At 38.3% G+C, this 20,621-nt stretch overlaps 1 protein-coding gene across 1 annotated transcript; it reads right to left on the reverse strand.

The window, feature by feature from the left end:
- Positions 1 to 15,552: 15,552 nt before the first annotated feature.
- LOC121873728 lies at positions 15,553 to 20,220 on the reverse strand. Its single transcript, XM_042377433.1, has 2 exons — positions 19,709 to 20,220; positions 15,553 to 15,943 (listed from the first exon to the last, which is right to left on the reverse strand). The coding sequence occupies exons 1-2, from the start codon at positions 19,919 to 19,921 to the stop codon at positions 15,653 to 15,655; spliced, it is 504 nt and encodes a 167-aa protein (XP_042233367.1). The 5' UTR covers positions 19,922 to 20,220; the 3' UTR covers positions 15,553 to 15,652.
- Between the last annotated feature and the right edge of the window lie 401 nt (positions 20,221 to 20,621).

Genomic DNA, 20,621 nt, shown 5'->3' on the forward strand with positions numbered 1-20,621 from the left:
CTTAAAGAATAGCTGCTACTCCATTCTAGGTGAATTAAAATGGAATGACCAAGAAATCTCACTGTAGACCAGAGAGTAGATCACCCATGTTAGATACTACGTAGTGGCAGTCATCACAGTATTTTACTTTTGCCATACTAAACATTTTCATGGTTTCTGGAACATTTATCAAGTGACTGCTAGATCACCAGTCTGAACAACCTCTTGACAAAACTTACCTTGTTCACGGGACCATCTGCATTCTGAGGCAGGGATGCTGACAAACCAGATCAGTGCTAAGGATGTGAAACACTCTTTCGCCCATTCAGATCAGGGTTATGAAGCAAGTTCCAGGCCTGGAAATTTTTCTTGAATCAAATCCCACAGTCATCAACTTAAATCCTCATATTTGCCATGCTGTTTGGTTAACCCATGTAATTTTTTTTTTTACCTACCTTTAGGTCTCCTCTCCTCCACGTTCAAAATCATGCACCTTACTAATACAGTATTTTCAATACCCAGGTGCCTTCTTAACTCTGAACAAGGTTTCCAATGTTTCAAAATTAAATTACACATCCATCTCAACATTCTCATTTCAGCTCGCACAAACCTATGTATGTAATCCTCTTTAACTGTCTATGTTTTACATCCACACATCATTACTCCTCTCATACTAGTTCATATGTTTTTCCTTTCTGTCTTCCCTGATTATTTTGTAAAAAAGGAAAAGAAAAAAAGAATACAGTGTGTGTGTGTGTACTGAATATATACAGTGCCTATGACATGTTGCACACAATACAGTACAGTTCATCTGCCTCTTAAATGCTCATCAATGAAATTGCTCCTTGCAAATTTAATTGCTTGGCAAGACCTCAACCCCATATGTGCTGAATTCTGGGTTTTTACTATACAAAAAATTTTTTATTAATTTTTTTCTTCAAGAATGAATGTTTAAATGTGGCTTGAAAATTACAGTATCAGAATTAAAAGAGCTTGAAAGTAATATATACAGTACAGTACACAGTATATATGTGGGGGATGCATACCAGTATATATATATATATATATATATATATATATATATATATATATATATATATATATATATATATATATATATATATATATATATATATATATATATATATATATATATATATATATATTCATTATATCTTCATTTTCACAGTTTTCAATAACCCAGAGGACCTGGATGTGTTGGGTTCTCATGGCACCGAAGGTGACAAGTTAAGTCTTGTCCGTAATTCGCTTTATGTCAAATTTGATCCATTAGTGTCTGGCCGGCAGTCTCTTGCACCATACCTTGCACAGCATCTGAAAGAGTGAGTACATACAGGGTAAAGTTGTACAGTATAGTAGTGGACTTTTAACTCTTAGTTAACAAATTGAAAATACTTTACCTGAAAGGGTTTTGAATTTATTTCCCGTGGTTTACTGGAGAATATGAGAGTTATTAGGGTATAGATTAATCACTAAGAGTACAGTATTTATTGGGAATGTATTTATGACTACAGTACAGTAAAGTCTTCCTTATCTTAATTAATTGATGTGTGACCAGTCTGGTGAAGGGAGGATTTGTTACTTTATTAATATTTATTTAACCAGTCAAAGCTAGATATTTTGTCACTTGCAGATCTTTTATTTTAATTGTGGCTATAAAAAATTGAACTTAAGAGCAACGAACCCAAGAAGAAACTGTTAACTGAAAGATAAGGAGAAATTTAAATATAATTTAGGAAGCCCTAATGTTGTACTTTATTAAAAAAAAAATAAAAAAAAATATATAGGCTATATATATATATATATATATATATATATATATATATATATATATATATATATATATATATATATATATATATATATATATATATATATATATATATATATATATATATATATATATATATATATATATATATATATATATATATATATATATATATATATATATATATATATATATATATATATATATAATGGTCCAGTAGCATTGCAAATATTGAGTGACATCACATATGTAAACACCTTGCATCAGTACACCTCTAGTTTTTCTGTTGTAAGCTGTTATATTAATGTCAACCACTTTTTCTTGCATCTCCTCTAAAGGCATTACTAGCACTTGCCATTCACAGTACAGTAAGTTCTCGCATCGTGGTTCTGTTCTTGAAAACCGCGACGGAAACAACGTTAACATAATCAATTTTCTCCATAAGAAATAGATAAAATATGGGAGTTACGTTTCCTAGGCTCCCTTTGCCCCATAAAATACATTACATATACAGAAATTCCTTGGCCTTTTTATTGAAAACAGAATATATTTATAAATAAACTAAATCATTTTGTATTGTACTCACTGATGGACGGAGGTGTTTGGTGGGTATTGGAGCGGAGGAGGAGTGAGGCAAGTAACTGAGACCCGGCGGTTGGCTGCTCCTCCCGCTCTGACTGGGGTTCCTCCGCTGCTGTTTGCTCCTCCTCGGCTGCTGGCCATAATTTACGCCACACACCATTCAGGCAACTTTCTGAAACTTCTTGCCAATGTTGTCGATTGCATGAAGAATGCTGTAACCCCGCCATTATTCTCGGATTGTAGGTTTAATTTCTCCGTCAGTTGTCTTGAGCAGTTGGTCCATGGTATGCCGTAAATAATACGCTGGATAACCATAAGGCTAACGTGGGCATTATGTTGATTCTGGTCCTCCATCCACAGCCAGCATCTTTTTCATCTTCTCAATCAATGAACTTCGAGCACGACTTGTTTTTGCTGCACTCAGAGAAGTACTGTACCACTTTCAGCACTATCCTATATCTTGTTCGTGCTGGTCCGGTTAGTACGCACTGTTGTGGGGGTTAAACCAAGCGCACCAGCAATGTCCACTGCACGTTCACCTTTTTCAAAATGGTTTAAAACTTCCATTTTCGTAGGAAGACTAATGGTCTTTTGTTACTTCTTCACAACACTATCATCAGTAGCACTTGATGGGCACGGAAGCCATTTCAAATGGTTAGAGTACAGTTTTAAGAGCAAAAACACTTAAACACGCACAAACGCTGTGGTAGCCTGACAAAGACTCGTGACGCTCCGCGGGTGAGAGCGTTGCACGTCAAGATGAGATGCGCCGTAGAAAGTAATCCGTGACTGCATTATACTGAATCTGCAGGATAGTATCCAAATCAGGGGTGTCTAAAGAAGAGCGACGTTATAACGAAACACCGTTATCGGGGGCAACGTTAAGTGAGGACTTAATGTATCTTGGGTCTTACCAGCCAGTATTACCTTGCACCTGTGGGTTGGGCAAGAAAAAACAAGAACTAGTTGTTGCTGAGAACCAGTGTGGGGAATGCACACACACACACACACACACACACACTCTCACCTCAATTTTTTTTAAATAAGTAATCATAAATGAATTTGTATAAAAAAAATGGACTGCTCCCATATTTTGTTATTGGAAATTTCCAGTTAGTATCTAGTTAAGAGGGAATTGACTATAGTTACATTATTTGTTGTTTACCTAAGGAGAGGAGTTTAGTACCGGTAACTCTTTGATTCGTATATCCAACGCTTATGTCCTTATATTCCATCACAGTGTAAAAGAAGAGGTGGATCCAAGAAGATGCAGTGGTCTCATCTCATTCAGCCCCTCTCCTGTCAAGGTTAGTACAGTAATTATCATTTGTAAATAGGGTAGAATGAGACCGATAACTTAGTTTCCTAAGACGGTTCTGTTAACCCCCTACCACTTGTGCATGGGGTCCCCCTCTGCTGAATAAAATCATCTGGTGTTAAAGCACGGAATTGACTTCATGGTAGACTCACATTTTTAATACATTTCTTTCTGATATATTTGTGAGAGGATTTTCCCATTATTATTTATTTGTATGTTTTGTGTGTGCGTCTTCACACACACACACACACACACACTATATATATATATATATAATGAATGATATTGGAAGGAAAATTGTATGAGTGGGTGAAAGGATGAACACTCATTAACTCTGGGCCAGCCAGTGTATTAATCACTCGGACCTGAAAAGTGAACACATAAAATACTTGGTAGTTCTCTGATAATTTTTTATATATTGCCTAAAAGAGGAATAAACAGTGTTTTAACAGCCCATTGGATATAGTTCACCTTACAGGATAGGTTTGGTTGGACAAAACATTGACTATGGTCTTTGAAATTGCTGTAGTTGCTTCTATATCTTTTTTTTTATTTTATTTATTTATTTATTTTTTTTTTTTTTTATTTTTTTTTTCCTTTCTCTATCAAGGTGTTTCTCTTATGTCAGGGACCAGGTAACAGAAAAGAGGAGGGTGGGTTTCTTTCTAATTTATCAAGTCTTTTTGTTGGATCTCTTCTCACGTGAAAAATATTAATTGTTTATGTGTTTTAACAGCGCCAGAGAGATACAGAAAGAAGAGGAACTCCAATGAAAGCAATGATCAGCACTTTTGCTGATGAAACTTTTGCAATGGATGCTACAAGTCTTGAGAATACAACTGTTCTTGAAGGTGGTAACACAACAGTTGTGTCTTCTAATCATTCCTTGAACAATACCACCATTAACAGTACTGGCAATGTCAATGAAACTATCATTCACCTACCAGTAAGTAGAATGAACCTGTATTTTTGTTTTATTTTATTTTATTTTATTTTTTAGTTTAAACTGAGTTTTTTCTATATACAGTCGGGTCTCAAAGTACTGAATGCATAACTAGAGTACACAACCTCGCTTATACGCGGTTGATCCCCTTACGCTTGGGACTTGCTCTTTAGTGAGCCAACCCACCCAACCTTTCTTGCTAACTTTGTGTCTTTTCCTATTGAATCTACCCACCCAGCATTTTTCACTAACTCAGCATCATTCGCGTGAGAATTGAGTCTACCCACCCAGCGTCCCTCTTATTTATCATGTCATAACTTTTTAATCATATAATTTTGCATTATTTAAACAGTAATAGTATCTATTTTATTATCCATTTTGATGGTGCAGCTGGTTGGTCTTATTGTCAGACTAAATAAATTATGGCCATACTAATAATAATAATCTCGCTAGGTTTTAATTATCTTGACCCCTGAAGATTAGCCACCCTTAAGCTACCTTAGGGTTAAGTTAGCTTTAGGATGGTTAGTATATAATGGGATCGTGTTTGTAACGTTGATATTCATAACTGAGGAACCTTCTGTATATGGTAATTACCAGTACAGTATACATTGGTATTCATACTTAGCCATATATAGTTGGTCTGCAATTATGGTGTGTCAGTTATTAACTAAGTTTGTGCTGGACTATGAAGAAAATTCAGAAGTGGACAAATATTTTGTTGCTGCTCTACAAGGAATCCCATATTCCCTGCAGTTGTGTGTAAATGAGGCAGAAAGTCAGATCAGCAACCTGGGACTTGGTCAAAATTTTTGTGATGCCATATGGAATGTTTACTAGAGTGGGTGATTGACACTGTTTACATTGGCTAACGCACTCAGATTGATTGTTTGGTAATTGCAACATTTAGTGAGGTTTTAGCGAAGAAATGTGGAATTCAAATTTAATCTAGCTACCCTTAAACTACTTTATTCTTAATGTTACAATATGCATTGATTGTTAATATGGTAAATGTTTCCATGCTTCCCACTGCTGGCTGACACTGCTTCTTCACAAATCAATACTAACTTTTTTTTTTAAGAATGAGCTGATGAACACTTGTACAGTCGGAAACCATAATCTCTAGCACACCTGGGTCGGTGCTGGAGGTTAGTACAGCATCCTTTCTGGACGGGGGCCCACTCTAACTATCACGAGGCAACACACGCACGAACACACACAGTCATAGTACGGCTGTATAGATGATATTATGTATAAATATTGTATATGGCATTTTATACCCTGCATTATCTTCATTATATATGAACACGAAGAAAAATTACCATAGGTTGTAGTTACGAAATTATGAATGGAAATAAACACTTCCAAACCACCCAGTGAATCCACACAACGTTTACAGTGCTTGTGTGTGTGTATGTCAGACCACGATGCTTCCACCACACCCCATCTATATCTTTTATTTTCCCTTCATTCGCATAACTATATGAAAAATCGTGTTTAATTTAACTACATATTTCAAAAACCTTAAATTACATGTGGATCAGTCACTCCTCATTTGACACACATGTAGTGTGTCAAATGAGGAGAGAGAAGGAGCTCTCTAGTGTTGGTGCTGGACGCCCAGGTCAGTGTGGGACACAATTTTGAGGTGTGGGTGTGGCGGTTCAGGTCTTATGGTCAAAAATGGGTTTCTCAGGTAAGGGTTTACTGACCTCTCTGCCTAATTCCTATGGATAACCATACTTGGGGTATTCACAAGGCCAGGTCAGCAGGTGATGAGCCGGTCTTGCTGCTATGGATGGCCAACTCCCACATATTATTGATCCTTTTTAAGATATAAAAATAAAAAATCTCCATTGCCACATGCAATGACGGGCCACAGAAATAATCTGGCGGGCAAAATTTGGCTGCGGGCAGTATCTTTCTCACCCCTAGTGTAACTGGACGAAACTATAATTTTGTTCTGTAACTTTTTTCCAGTTGGCTAATGCAGAGAAAATGGTGACTGAGCGTGAAATGAATGACAAACTCAAGAATATGGAGTTTTATATGCAGGTAAGACACTAAATTTTATTTACTGTATTAATAACACTGAAGATTATAAGTTAAATCTCAGGTGGGATTGCATTTACGATTGTATCTAAGACTGCAATTTTCTAGAATGATCAGAAGAAGAAAATATTTTCTTGTGAAGCCAAAGATGATATTTTACTACAGGCATCCCCCCCGTTACGGAAGGGTTCCGTTCCCGGAAAATTGACCGTACCGTGAAATTCCGTACGCGAAAGCTATTTTCCCATTGACTTCCATTATAAAACTGGAGATGCGTTCCTAAGGAATTTTTTTGGCCCACAAAAAGTAATTCAAGCACTTTTATTAATGAAAATAAACATTTATAAACACATACAATACAGTACATTAAATAATTTATGATATACCTTCTTAAAACACCAATTTAGGGGTTAATATTGCATTAACAGCTATGTGTATGTTTATTTGAGTTCCCCGTCATAGGAGTCCATTTTCTCTCACGTCAAGGCCGCCTGAGTCATCCGTTTTCTCTTAATCTTAAGAGTTCACCAGGGACTACTGTATTATTTTTTAGTGGTGACACAGAATTTGATATTGCAACTGGGGTTGCAATTGTTGAGGCAACTTGGGTATGTCTGATTACAGTTGCAATATTCAAAATCCATTTTGAGTGAAGTTTAAAGCTTCAACTGTCTTTATGGTTGGTAAAACTTGTCAGTCTGAATGGCGTGTGTGAGGCCTTGTGTTTGTACAACCGCTAAAAATATAAATATATAATGTTATGGTAATTATCAGAAACACACATAGGCATGATGAGGTTTATTACAAAGTGATGAAAAGGATACTGTATAGTGGGTAGTCCACAAAACATGTGCTAGCCATGTCTCTTTATTTGAGTGCCCCATTATAGGAGTCCGTTTTCTCTCACTTCAAAGCCGCCTGAGTCGTCCGTTTTCTCTTAATTATGAGTGCACCAGGGACTACTGTTTTATTTTTTAGTGGTGACACAGAATTTGATATTGCAACTGGGGTTGCAATTGTTGAAGCAACTTAGGTATGTCTGATTACAGTTGGAATATTCAAGATCCATTGTGAGTGATGTTTAAAGCTTCAACTGTCTTTATGGTTTGTAAAACTTGTCAAGTCTGTCAGTCTGAATGGCATGTGTGAGGCCTTGTGTTTGTTAAAATTTACCCCAATTTCCGTAAGGGCGGATTTACGGGCCGTAACGCGAAATTATTGGTCATAGTTTACAAATTCCGTAACCCGGGCTTCCGTAACGCGGGGGATGTGTCCTATCTTAATCCCTCCCCAATAATATATATATATATATATATATATATATATATATATATATATATATATATATATATATATATATATATATATATATATATATATATATATATATATATATATATATATATATATATATATATATATATATATATATATATATATATATATATACTGTGTATATATATATATATATATATATATATATATATATATGTGAGACAGGAATAGGCAAGAGAGGATGATATATATATAAGTAAGAATAGAGAGTAGAGATGTAAAGATAGGAAACTTGGTAGCGTGGCCTGGATGTTATTTGCACAGCGTCACTACGCTTATCTTATCTCGTATGTCAATACACATATATCACTTCTTAAAGGGACAACTTGTTAAACACCTCTTGATACAACTATTTATTACTTCACTCAATGACATGGACACATTAATATCACTATTATATCGGTGTACTAACTTACCTCATGCTTTCACGTTACTTATTTGACACTGACTCTACCAGGACACACCTGAATAGATACACTTCCCACAGTAGGTAACTCACCCTAGGGCGTTCTGAAGCAAGACTCACGTGTACCTGACGTGGCCCAGTGAGGTGCTGGCTGGGCTACCCCTTCATCACAGGGAGAGTCTGCTTAGCTGGCGATGCCGGGGTCTGGTCGGGAGGTCTCCCTCCCGACCTGGGGAGGGGACGTGCGTGACTCTGCTTAGTGAACCGAGTGACGACCCGAACGGGAGGGGGATGACAGCAACCAGAATGAGAATGATAATGGAATAGGAATGGTCATGGGCCAGGACTGTAGGGCCTTTATATGCAAATTCGTGGCAATGCCTTCTGACCTCTAACAATTAACACTAAACTGGTTAAATCTGGATAGCTGTGTGCAGGTGTGGCCCTGCCCAGGTGTCTTGGTTAGGTGAGGTTGTAGGTCACCCGGCTAACTCACGTCATTAGCGGGCGAGGTCAAGTCCCTATGGTCGACCTGAGGTGTGTCAACCCGGAATGTGGTGGTACCACGAGGTCTGTAGTGTACTTGCTGTTATATGTGACATAATTCTGGGCTGTAAGCTTTGGTCTGACAATCAATCATTACACCTCCCGCCAAGACCAATGCTTCACCACAGAGACTGATGTCACATATAGACAGCAACATCACGTGTGGTATCAAAGATAATCCCTGGGGCGATAACATAGTCTCACATTTACAAACAACAATATAATAGGTGTATGTTTTTCTACTGGCGCTAGTTTGATTTGACAAAGCCCACTATACCTCCCGCCAAGATCAAAGCTTCTATGCCAGGAGAAAAAGGAAACATAGCAAGTGAACATAGAATGAAAAAATCCTTCATCTCTAGATATGTATCCGAGACAACTTGCAAATCAAAACAACAACAGGTGTTACATCTCCTTATCAGCCCATGTCAAAATAATAATTCATCTCAGTCAGTAATATGGCTACAACATTGTGTTTCATAGTCCAAAACATTGATCAAATGAATTCATAGAAAAAAGTGAGACTAAAAAAAGACATTCTTTGTAGTAAACATCAACAAAAATCAGAGAAAATACTTCAAAATTCACAAAAAATGTTCCTACTTCACATATTAGGGTATTACACACCGACAACATCAACAACATCAGTACATTAGTTGGGTCCGGCAGCTGGTATCAGAAAAATAGGGGATGCCTGTAGTACAGCAGCTGTAGTGGGTTGGTCACCTCTTCGTCGTCTTTCTTCTATGTCAGCGCAGCACATCTTCTGTCTTCTTTCTTCAATACATGTCTTCTGCCTTGTTACTTCACATAGCACGTTTATCTTTCTTCAATACCGCACCTTCTAGGTCGTTTCTCCACACCTTCTGACTTCTTCTCACTTCCTCCTGGTTTTTATACTATTCCAGACGAGTTTTCTGTCCCATCTGCGTTCTTCCTCTACGTTTAGAGCCTCATTTTCAACATCTTCTAGATGAATTTTCTGTTTCATCATCCTTTTTTCTCAGTACATCATCATTTTCAACATATTCCAGACGATTTTCTGTTCATCTGCCGTCGGCCCCCTCCGGCCGGGATGAAGGCCGGTCCACTGCTTGGGCTGTCGTCTCCTTAGATGACTCGTAAGGCAGGTTCCGCGGACCAGGGCTCGCCCTCCGTATGTGAGTGTCGGCGAGACCAAAAACCGTCCTGCCTTACACCTTCCACAGTGGTGAATTCCTCCCTGGCTTGGCTCACCAGGGTTCGTTGTGTGGCGCTGCATTCCACACTCTTTAACTTCCTAAAGTAGAAAAATATAAAATCTTCTTAATCCTAGACCAAGGGAGGACTTTAAAGAAGTGACGTGGTGCATTCATCATGCTGCATTCATCACGCTGCTTCTTCACGCTGCTTCTTCTCTGCTCGTATGTACTGTGGTTGACGGCCGGCTGGCCATGGGTGGTACTGTGTGTGACATTTGACAGAGAAACAATCCTAAAGGGATGATGGATTAGTTGGAAGTGCATTCGCAAAAAAAATGTTTACTTTATACTTTACGTCAATGTTTGGCAACTATTATTTCCGTCACGACAATGTTCTCATCAGGCTGGGTCGGGGAGTGAAGCTCTGCGCACTACACTGAATATCATTTATCACTACGCGTCAAAGAGTACATCACAAATCATAATAGCATAAAAATACACTGAGTGAAGCTCTGCATTCATCGCAATATTACTTTATATTAACCATCATCATCAACACATAGCTTACGGGACAAAAGATGGGGGATTAGTGTGGTCAAGCGAGGCGGGGCGGGGCGGCGCTGGGCGAGGCGAGGCTGGCCAGGCCAAGCCAGGCCGGTGCGTTGTGGGTGAGGTGGGGAGGAGCCGAGGCGTGGTTGATCGGGCCAGGCCCGGGCTTTGCGGGGCGGGGCGGGGCAGGGCGGGGCAGGGATGGGAGGAAGGGTAAGGAGGGTGAGGTGAGGATTAGGACAAGGAGGAGGATGTAGGTTAAAAGACATGTTAAGTTATAACAGTTAGTACAGACACCGCTTTCATCACTGAAACACAATGGCTACATTTAACACTGACCAACAATCAAACTGCACTTGGGCTACAGAGAATGTCACAGATCGCGGGGGACACTGAGAAATTACGTTAAGCACTGAACATATTTCTAGTAAAAATTGGCGCATACCACAACGAGAGACATTTACTTGAGCTGTAACGGTGACACACTAGGACACTTTACACGCTACTACGCAGGAACTTCTTATTACGCACTTACGAACTATACTCAAACAACGAGCCAGGTGTTATGGCTAAACGAGGGAGGGCATGGGTTTACGTTAAGTACACTGTTACCAATAACAAGGGACGAGGAGGGCGTGGGTTAACGTTATAGTTCGCTGCCACCAATATAATGAGACAGAACACAATGAGAGAATTACATATATAAGTAAGAATAGAGAGTAGGAATGTAAAGATAGGAAACTTGGTAGCGTGGCCGGGATGTTATTTACTCAGCGTCAATACGCTTATCTTATCTCGTATGACAATAAAACATATATTACTTCTTAAAGGGACAACTTGTTAAACACCTCTTCGATACAACTATTTATTAATTCCCTCAATGACATGGACACATTAATATCACTATTATATCGGGGTACTAACACATTATGTTTTACGTTACTCGACACTGACTCTCGGACACACCTGAATGAATACACTTCCCACAGTAGGTAACTCACCCTAGGAACCGTTCTGACAAGACTCACGTGTACCCTGACGTAGGCCCAGTGGATGCTTGGCTGGGCTGCCTCCTATGGGAGGCTTCTGTTTAGCTGGGGTCTGGTCGGGAAGTCCCCCTCCCGACCTGGGGAGAGGACAAGCGTGACTCTGAGAATCTCCAGAGTAATGTTCGAATGTTCGAATGGCAACCAGGATCAGAATGATAATCAGAATGACCAGAATGATCGTGAACGGGACTGTAGAGCCTTTATATGGGGTCGGCCCAGCCGGCTTTTGACCTCTAACCAATTATCACTAAACTGGTTTGATCTGGATAGCGGGCGAGGTCAAGTCCCTAGGGTCGACCTGAGGTGTGTCAACCCGGAATTTGGTGGTACCACGAGGTCTGTAGTGTACTTGCTGTTATATGTGACATAATTCTGGGCTGTAAGCTTTGGTCTGACAATCAATCATTACACCTCGGGTTACATTAACGTAGTGAGGTTAGCATATATATGTATGTCGCATATGTATATGTATATATGTAATAATAATAATAATAATTAACAGTTTATTAGAAAAATTTCTGCAGCGAAGGCTGAAAATATACATTAGTTCTCGTAAACATTACTTACATTGGTGGTTTAACCAAAAGCCTTCATTAGAGAAAGGTAAGGAACATACAGTGAACATTCAGATTAATGTAGAGTGTTGAACAACAAACCGTATCATAGTAACTCTCCCAGATGGTGTTAGGAGGGACCTGATGTGGTGTAGTAACTCTCTCCCAGATGGTGTTAGGAGGGACCTGATGTGGTGTAGTAGTTCCCTCACAAATGGTGTTATGAGGGGCCTCACGTGTAGTAATTCCCTCACAGATGGTGTTATGAGGGGCCTCACGTGGTGTAGTAGTTCCCTCATAGATGGTGTTACGAGGGGCATCACGTGGTGTAGTAATTCCCTCACAGATGGTGTTATGAGGGACCTAACGTGGTGTAGTAATTCCCTCACAGATGGTGTCATGAGGGACTTGACGTGGTGTAGTAACTCCCTCACAGATGGTGTTATGAGGGGCATCACGTGGTGTAGTAATTCCCTCACAGATGGTGTTATGAGGGACTTGACGTGGTGTAGTAATTCCCTCACAGATGGTGTTATATGAGTGAGGTGTGGCCCCAGGCCTTCCTATCGTAGACGGATTAACACATCGCCGGTTGTTGGGTCTCACGGGCCGTTATCACTGGGTACCTGGGACCTCACTGTGTGAAGGTTAACTTGAATACTACTTTTACTGTTGAGTTGTTCTCACTGACTCAAGCACTGTTCACCAATGTTCACCTCTGTTTAACACTTTTTCCATTCCTTTCCCAAATGAAATTGTAACTTCTGGAGAGAACCTGTTGATACTCCGGTGGGGAGAAGTGGTTCAGGGGAGGGGGTTGGTATGGGCCAACTTAACAGTTGATCTGGCTGCTCCGAGAGGAGCGCCAGGTACATCTTGACCCTTCGGTGGTCAAGGATGTAGTATGTATGTATGTATGTGTGTATATATATATACTGTATATATATACTGTATATATATATATATATATATATATATATATATATATATATATATATATATATATATATATATATATATATATATATATATATATATATATATATTTGTGTAATAAATGTATGTAGTAAGTACATACTGGTAACCTTTTCACTCAAATCCTAATGAAACACCACAATTAGAATATGGTGGTTGCTGTTGAACCACATGTTGTATAAATAGTCACACCACCGAGACGAGGGAACACTCCCACCACGCTTCAGTGACGTCACTAGTGTTTACACTACACCAGCGGGTATAATTTGATGACATTACTTGAAGTGAATTGGCCTTATTTTAAAAAATCAAGGATGGTTGGTAAAGGACTACTGAGTCAGTGGGTAAGTGTCACATTTGGGGTACTGGTCTTATACAGCGAATAGAGCTCAAAAGCTACTTTTTAAATGGAAATTTGGGGGGGCCGTCTTATGCACCCCGACGCCTTATAGGCCAAGATATACGGTACTAAAATTTTGTCTAGTGCAAACTATTGCATGTTTATATTTAAATTAATCACTATCATATAAGAATTCCAGCAATGTTAATTATATTCTCCCATGTCAGTTCAGTGACATTTTATAGGATAAAAACTTTAAGTCACTCTTAAGGACTGATAAATAAATAAGCACTAGACCTTGGCATCAACTGTCAAACATATCACCTCACCTCCCTTCCCCCCCCATCTTCCCAGCCAGTAAACAGACCATTTCGCATCCCTTAATTTTAGCTGTTGATTTATGAGTGTTTTTTTTAACATAATAATTAAAAAAAACAATGTTTTGTTTATTCTAGGAGATGGGCTGATGTGCATCTGGGCAGACTCTCAGTCTTTTTAGTATTTTGTGTTTCTTTCAAGTACCAAACTAAATTATTTCATTGAAACAACACTTTGATTTAGTGCGAATTCGGTTTAAAGCGACCTCTCTTGGAACCTATCTCGTGTTATATCGACGTTCTACTGTACATGCAAGGCAAATTTACATACTGTATATGAATCACAAATCAGGTTGCATTGAGAGTCAACACACAACAGTACAGTTATGAATGGGTTACATTCCTGGATCCAGTCATAATTCAGTTTGTTTGTAACTCAGCATCATCTTAATTTTGCAATAAAATGTGAATACACCCCATCTCTATCTGCAAAAACCTTAATATAATTATAATCCATAAATGATACATAACACAAATTGCAAATAATATGCAGAAAAAAAAGTTTTATTAACCTTGACGACTACCCACCCTAAAGCTACCTGGGGGTTAGTACAGTGCTCAATATATAATGTACAGTGGTCCCTCGGTTAACGAGCACAATCCGTTCAAGCAGGTTGCTCGTTAACCGAAACCATTGTTTCAATGGATTTTTGGGTAATTGGTTCCAGCTCACCGAAAATTGCCTAAATTCAACAAAAAAGGTAGAAAAGTACACTTACTTTGAGGTGTGTATGTAGAAGGCTCCTGGATGATGATGATGATGATGATGATGGGAATTAGAATGGAGGTGGAGGAGAAGGAAGAAGAGAAGGCATTGGGGTGGAAGAGAAATCACCCCATGGCACCATTTCACCCATAAAATTTTAGTTCTCTTGGTGTATTTCAAGATTATTTTCTTTAAATCAACACTGCACTGCATTATATATTGTCAATATGTAAAATATATTTCAAAATGACCAATAATTTGCTTGGAAACGCAGAAAAAAAGCGTTTAGTTGAAGAGAGTCTCAAGCAAGATGTTACCTCCACTGAAAACAGAGAGAGACTAACGCCTGTCTGGTGTGTTAACAGGCTGGATGGCACGCCAGAAACTAGTTTCTTTACCTTCAATTATGTTCAATAATTGTTAAAATGACAAAAAAAGTTAATATTATACTTTTAAAATTATTGAATAGTATAAACTTCTTGATATTTACTAAAATAGTAAGGAATTTAAGCCCTAAAACCGATTACTGTATTGGCGGACTAATACTACAGCTGGTGGACCGCCAAATGCAAGCGAAAACCTGTTGAAGTCGGCTCATAAAAAACTCGTTAATCGAGGGATTGGTCGTTAACCGAAGTTAAGAATCTTATGGAAGGTAAATCGTTAACCGAGGGACCACTGTACTGTAATGGGATCACCTTGATAAGCAGAGTTGTTTATAACTTGGGGATCTCCTGTACAGGATGGAGCGAGGTATGATATGAGTAACCTATAATAGCTACATCACCAAAAGTCAGTCATACTTTTCATACAGTTAGTGTTTAGCTGCAAGCTAGATGCTCAGTAGCTTTTACTCCCATTCAAATTCAGAATGGTGGTTGTATTAGGGACCATTGTGGCACCAGGTTTACAAGTTTTCTCCCAAAGGATTCAGTGCTTATCAAAACTCTGCTCGACTATATGAGATCTCATGCTTCATAACCCCTGGAGATACAGTACTTGGAAACACAAGTGGGTGGAAATATGCAAATCACTAAGCTTCCTTCTGTTACACTGTAGACATCCTGAATTCTCACCTTTATACTGTTTTTCAGATGAGCAACAGCTTCAAGTAGGTGGGCGCTTCGTGGTGAAGAGGTAATGAAGGTCAGTTCTGTAACATGGATGCTTCCAAACCTTCCACCTGCATGCCCACGCCAGTTACCATTCAACACGCATATCACAGACCCAATTGCAACGATATTCTCCACTCCATATTCCTGACATGAAAAAAATGTATTTTAATTCAGAAATTGCATTTTATGAGTGATATCAAAGTGGATGACTCATATTATTAACCCACTCTCAATCTACAGTCTTTAAAACCCATATATTGTAATGCTTTGACAGTTGCCATACAGAAGTGTCTCCTTCCAACTATAACCAAAGCTCTTTAAGATACAACCATATCATTAAACACAGAAGGGGTAAAGAGTTAAGACTGTCATGTTGATTATCAGCGGGTGTATCACCACACTCACTTCTTCATGACATCATTGTACATCTGTATCCACTTCACTCATGTCACCCACTGTTATCCAGAGTTGTAAAGTAACTAAATAAATTTACTTGATAACTGCACTCAAGTAACATTTTTGGGTATTTACTTTTTAAAAATTAATAATCAATAGAGAATTCAATAAAAAATAAAACAAAAATAATAATACTAATAGCCATAAACAAATAAAAAATGAAAAAAATAAATAAAGAGTGAGAAACGATATACAGTATGTATGTTGTGTTGTCAAAGATATAAACGAATCAAGCAGATGTTGCCAGATATTGCCAAGTGTTCAGACAATTTTGTCTGTAACTGTAGCTACAAACTGTAATAAAAATTATTAGTTTTAAAATAGTATACAGGTGCTCCTCTACTTAAGAATGTTCAACTTGCAAACTTTCAGAGATACAAACATCATCACTGAAGGGGGTTACCTGCCAGAACAGGTGTTTAATGTGGATGAGACTGGACTATTTTGAAGAAAATTCCAGATAGAACAAACATAACCTGAGAGGAGAACAGTGAGCCAGGTTTTAAGGCTGTATTAAAGGGTATAGCTGTACTAAATATCCATAATCTTTTCAATATTTACAATATGTTTGGTATCCACAGGAGTAAAGTTGGACTTACAAACAAGCCTCAGGAACGTAACTTGTTTGTAAGTAGAGGAGCACCTGTACAGTAGACCCTTGCCACCCTCGGATTTCTCATCAGCATAATCCGGATCTCCACCATTTTTACTTTGTATACCATTTCACCCACCATAGCATTGAATTTTGAGTTTCAGAGGTAGTCAGGACATCCACATCAGTGTTTCCTTTGAGCAGTGAATGGTAGTGCTCTTTCCAGCGCTGAAGGATGCTTTCATCGTCTTTAATTAGGGAGTTACTGTTGGATGAGCGGAGGGGGGCTACGCCACGAGTGATTGGCCCATAAAATATTTTGTGGAACTGAAAAATTTGCGCATCTTGTGCTGATCTGCAAATTTTTGTGTTTCACATGCTTTATTTTTAAACCAATCGTGCTTTAGATTGCGAAGTTTGCACTAGGCCGTCGATTTCTTCTTGCAGAAGGTATTACAGTCGACCCTCGTTAATTCGGACTAATAGGGGGGGAAGGGTGTCCGTTTTAGCCGATTGTCCGAATTAACCGATTTAGGGGTTAATATTGCGTTATATTTCAAAGAAAATGCAGTGAGTTTGTCCTTAGCCTTGCATACTGTATATACTCGTCTATAACCCCCCCTCGTTTATAGGTCGACCCTGATTTTATGACCAAGAAATCGTTAATTTATGATATTCCTCGTTTATAGGTCGACCCATGTTTTTGAGGGTAATGGAACAACAAAACCTTCAGTAAAAACACTCTACGTCCTATAAACTGAGGCTCGCCGTGCCTGAAACACCGAGTGCCGAAGGCAAATTATTTACCATTTATTATTATGACACTTTACACTGAAACGTGGGTAGTTTCAACAAAAATATTGTATATTTCCATTAAAGTATTTATTCAAGTCAATTAGGAGGGAATATTATTGTAATACAACAGTTTTTTATAACTAAACCATTCGAAAAGCGATTACGGTAACATCTTTTGAACGAAAGAAAGCGAAAGTCATTGTTTTCGTCACGATTTTATCCCACTTTCCACTGTAATACGTACGTAATTTCAGCAAAAATATTACATTTCCGTGAATGTATTATATCAAGCACAGTATGAATAGAATATCATTGTAATATAACAGTATTTTAACCGAAAACTATTAAAAAAACGAATAACATCTCAAGAACATCGGAAGCTTAGGTAAAGTCGTTTGTTTTTGTCATGTATTTTATCCTATTTTACATTGAAATACATCACGTTTCAGCAAAACTACTATTAATTTCCGAGAATATATTCATTCAGACGCAGTTTAGGTAAAATATATGTGTGATGTAACAGTTTTTTAACTGAAAACGATTCGAAAAACACGTACCCTCTAGCCCTGTTCAAGGAGAGGACTGGGAGAAGCTGTTTGGTGCTGCAGACGATGACAAGGAAAATGATTTGGATGGATTTTAATGAAAATATTCAGAAATATGGTATCGTAGTATTTAATCAAGTCAATTAGGATAGAATATTATTGTAATACAACAGTTTTTTAACTGAAAACCAATCGAAAAGCGATTATGGTAACATCTTTTGAACGAAAGAAAGCGAAAGTCATTGTTTTCGTCACGATTTTATCCCACTTTCCACTGTAATACCTACGTCATTTCAGCAAAAATTATTACATTTCTGTGAATGCATTGTATCAAGCACAGTATGAATAGAATACCATTGTAATATAACAGTATTTTAACCAAAAACTATTACAAAAACGAGTAACATCTCTTGAACATCAGAAGGTTAGGTAAAATCTTTTGTTTTCGTCATGTATTTTATCCTATTTTACATTAAAATATATCACGTTTCAGCAAAACTACTATTTATTTCCGAGAATATATTCATTCAGGCACAGTTAAGGTAAAATATACATGTGATGTAACAGTTTTTAACTGAAAACGATTCGAAAAACACGTGTACCGTCTAGCTGATACTCAACAGCTGGTGGTGCGTCATGCGTCGTTGTAAACAATGGGAGGTTGAAGTAGATTACTGGGTATTATATTAAGTGTGAAATATCGAAAAGATTTTTATTACCGGTATTTTTTGTAGATCAATGAGAACTGTGATACCGTATATGATATGATAAGTTAGCCTGTGCAAATAACTTCAACATAGACTACTGAAAACACGCTGTAAGGTAATTTAGCCTATTGTAAGTTGATGAGCTTCATTTGCTGAAGGAACTGCACAACTTTTCATTACTAATTTGTACATATTTTACGTTTCCATTGTTTACTGGCAGTAAATGGTAAATATTTTTCATGTCTGAAGCTAAAAGTTGCATCCCCCCACACTAGTGGTGGAGATGTTGTAAAACACGCTGGTGTTTTATCCCAGCAGTGGTCGGACCATTTAACAAAGGTCGCGTGGGCGTATTCACAAAAAAAAAAAAAAAAAAAAGTTCAGATTTTGTCCGAATTATCCGAAATCCGGATTAAAGGGGTCCGAATTAACGAGGGTCGACTGTAACTTTGGTCCGAGACTGAGGGTTATTCTGCCAGTTGGTTAAAGCAGCACGTTTATCATTAATGAGTACATTGATTGCCAGGTCATTTTCATCAAACCAGTCCTGGTGTATCCTTTCAATCTGGCCGAGAGTCTTTCTGCAGCTCTGACGAGTGTTATTCGCGGCCATGGAACCTAAGCCCCTATTTCACATTAGAGTTTAGTCTTGCCAGTCGCAGATTGGCCAACCACCGGATATTTCAGGAACTTAACTTCCATGGTTGGTGAGGGACTACTATATGTAAGTCATCCTTACTAATCAAATAGTTAAATTCATTAACAGTATGGTGAAGATTTGTGAATCAATATCGGTTAGACAAGTTATGGTTACCTTGAGACCTCCCCAGAACTTGAGAGTGAGGATGTTAATGTGGTGATCAACAATGTGCACCAACTGAAGCCCTTTGTTCAACAGCCCCACCCTCAATACCACTCCAGCAACATCAACTTCCTTCCACAATGGATTTAACTCCCCTGAAGACAGCAGGCAAAGAGGAGTGACACAGCGATCAAACTCGGGGGAACTAGCCGGAGGACCTTCCATGACTGGTTCCCATCTGGTCTGTCGAACGGCTGTAAACTGAAGGCACTCATTCCTGGTGGTAACAAAAACAGCATAAGTGAGTGTTTTAAATTTAATCACTCAAATATGGACAATATCTGAATTCTATGTGTCAACTAATTAGTTTCTAAGTATAGTACATACTGTTAGTCTCCCTGTGTACAATAAACACTGTTAGCCTCCCTGTGTACAGTACACACTGTTAGTCTCCGTGTACAATACACACTGTTAGCCTCCCTGTGTACAGTACACACTGTTAGTCTCCCTATGTACAATACACACTGTTAGTCTCCCTAATGTGTGCAATTTTTACACTGTTAGTCTCCGTGTACAATACACACTATTAGCCTCCTATTAGCCCCACAGTACCGCAGTAGTCTCCTATGGCATAATACCTGTTAACCTCCCCTGTGTACCCAGTACACACTGTTAGTCTTACAATGTACAATACACCTGGCTAGTCCTCCTATTTACACAGTACACACTGCCAATCTCCGATATTTTAGTACAACCCAATACCCTGTGTACAGTACACACTGTTAGTCTCCCTATGTACAATTACACACTGTTATAGTACATACTGTTAGTCTCCCTGTGTACAATAAACACTGTTAGCCTCCCTGTGTACAGTACACACTGTTAGTCTCCGTGTACAATACACACTGTTAGCCTCCCTGTGTAC

This window comes from Homarus americanus, unplaced genomic scaffold, assembly GCF_018991925.1.
Source record: "Homarus americanus isolate GMGI-L3 unplaced genomic scaffold, GMGI_Hamer_2.0 scaffold52581, whole genome shotgun sequence".
Taxonomy (NCBI): Eukaryota; Metazoa; Arthropoda; class Malacostraca; order Decapoda; family Nephropidae; genus Homarus; species Homarus americanus.

Excerpts from the sequence above, each read along its gene's own strand:
- LOC121873728 (XM_042377433.1), bottom strand. The coding sequence starts at position 19,921 with ATGGAAGGTCCTCCGGCTAGTTCCCCCGAGTTTGATCGCTGTGTCACT. Across the intron at positions 15,944-19,708 it reads AGTTCTGGGGAGGTCTCAAG|GAATATGGAGTGGAGAATAT; the intron begins GTAACCATAACT and ends TTTTCATGTCAG.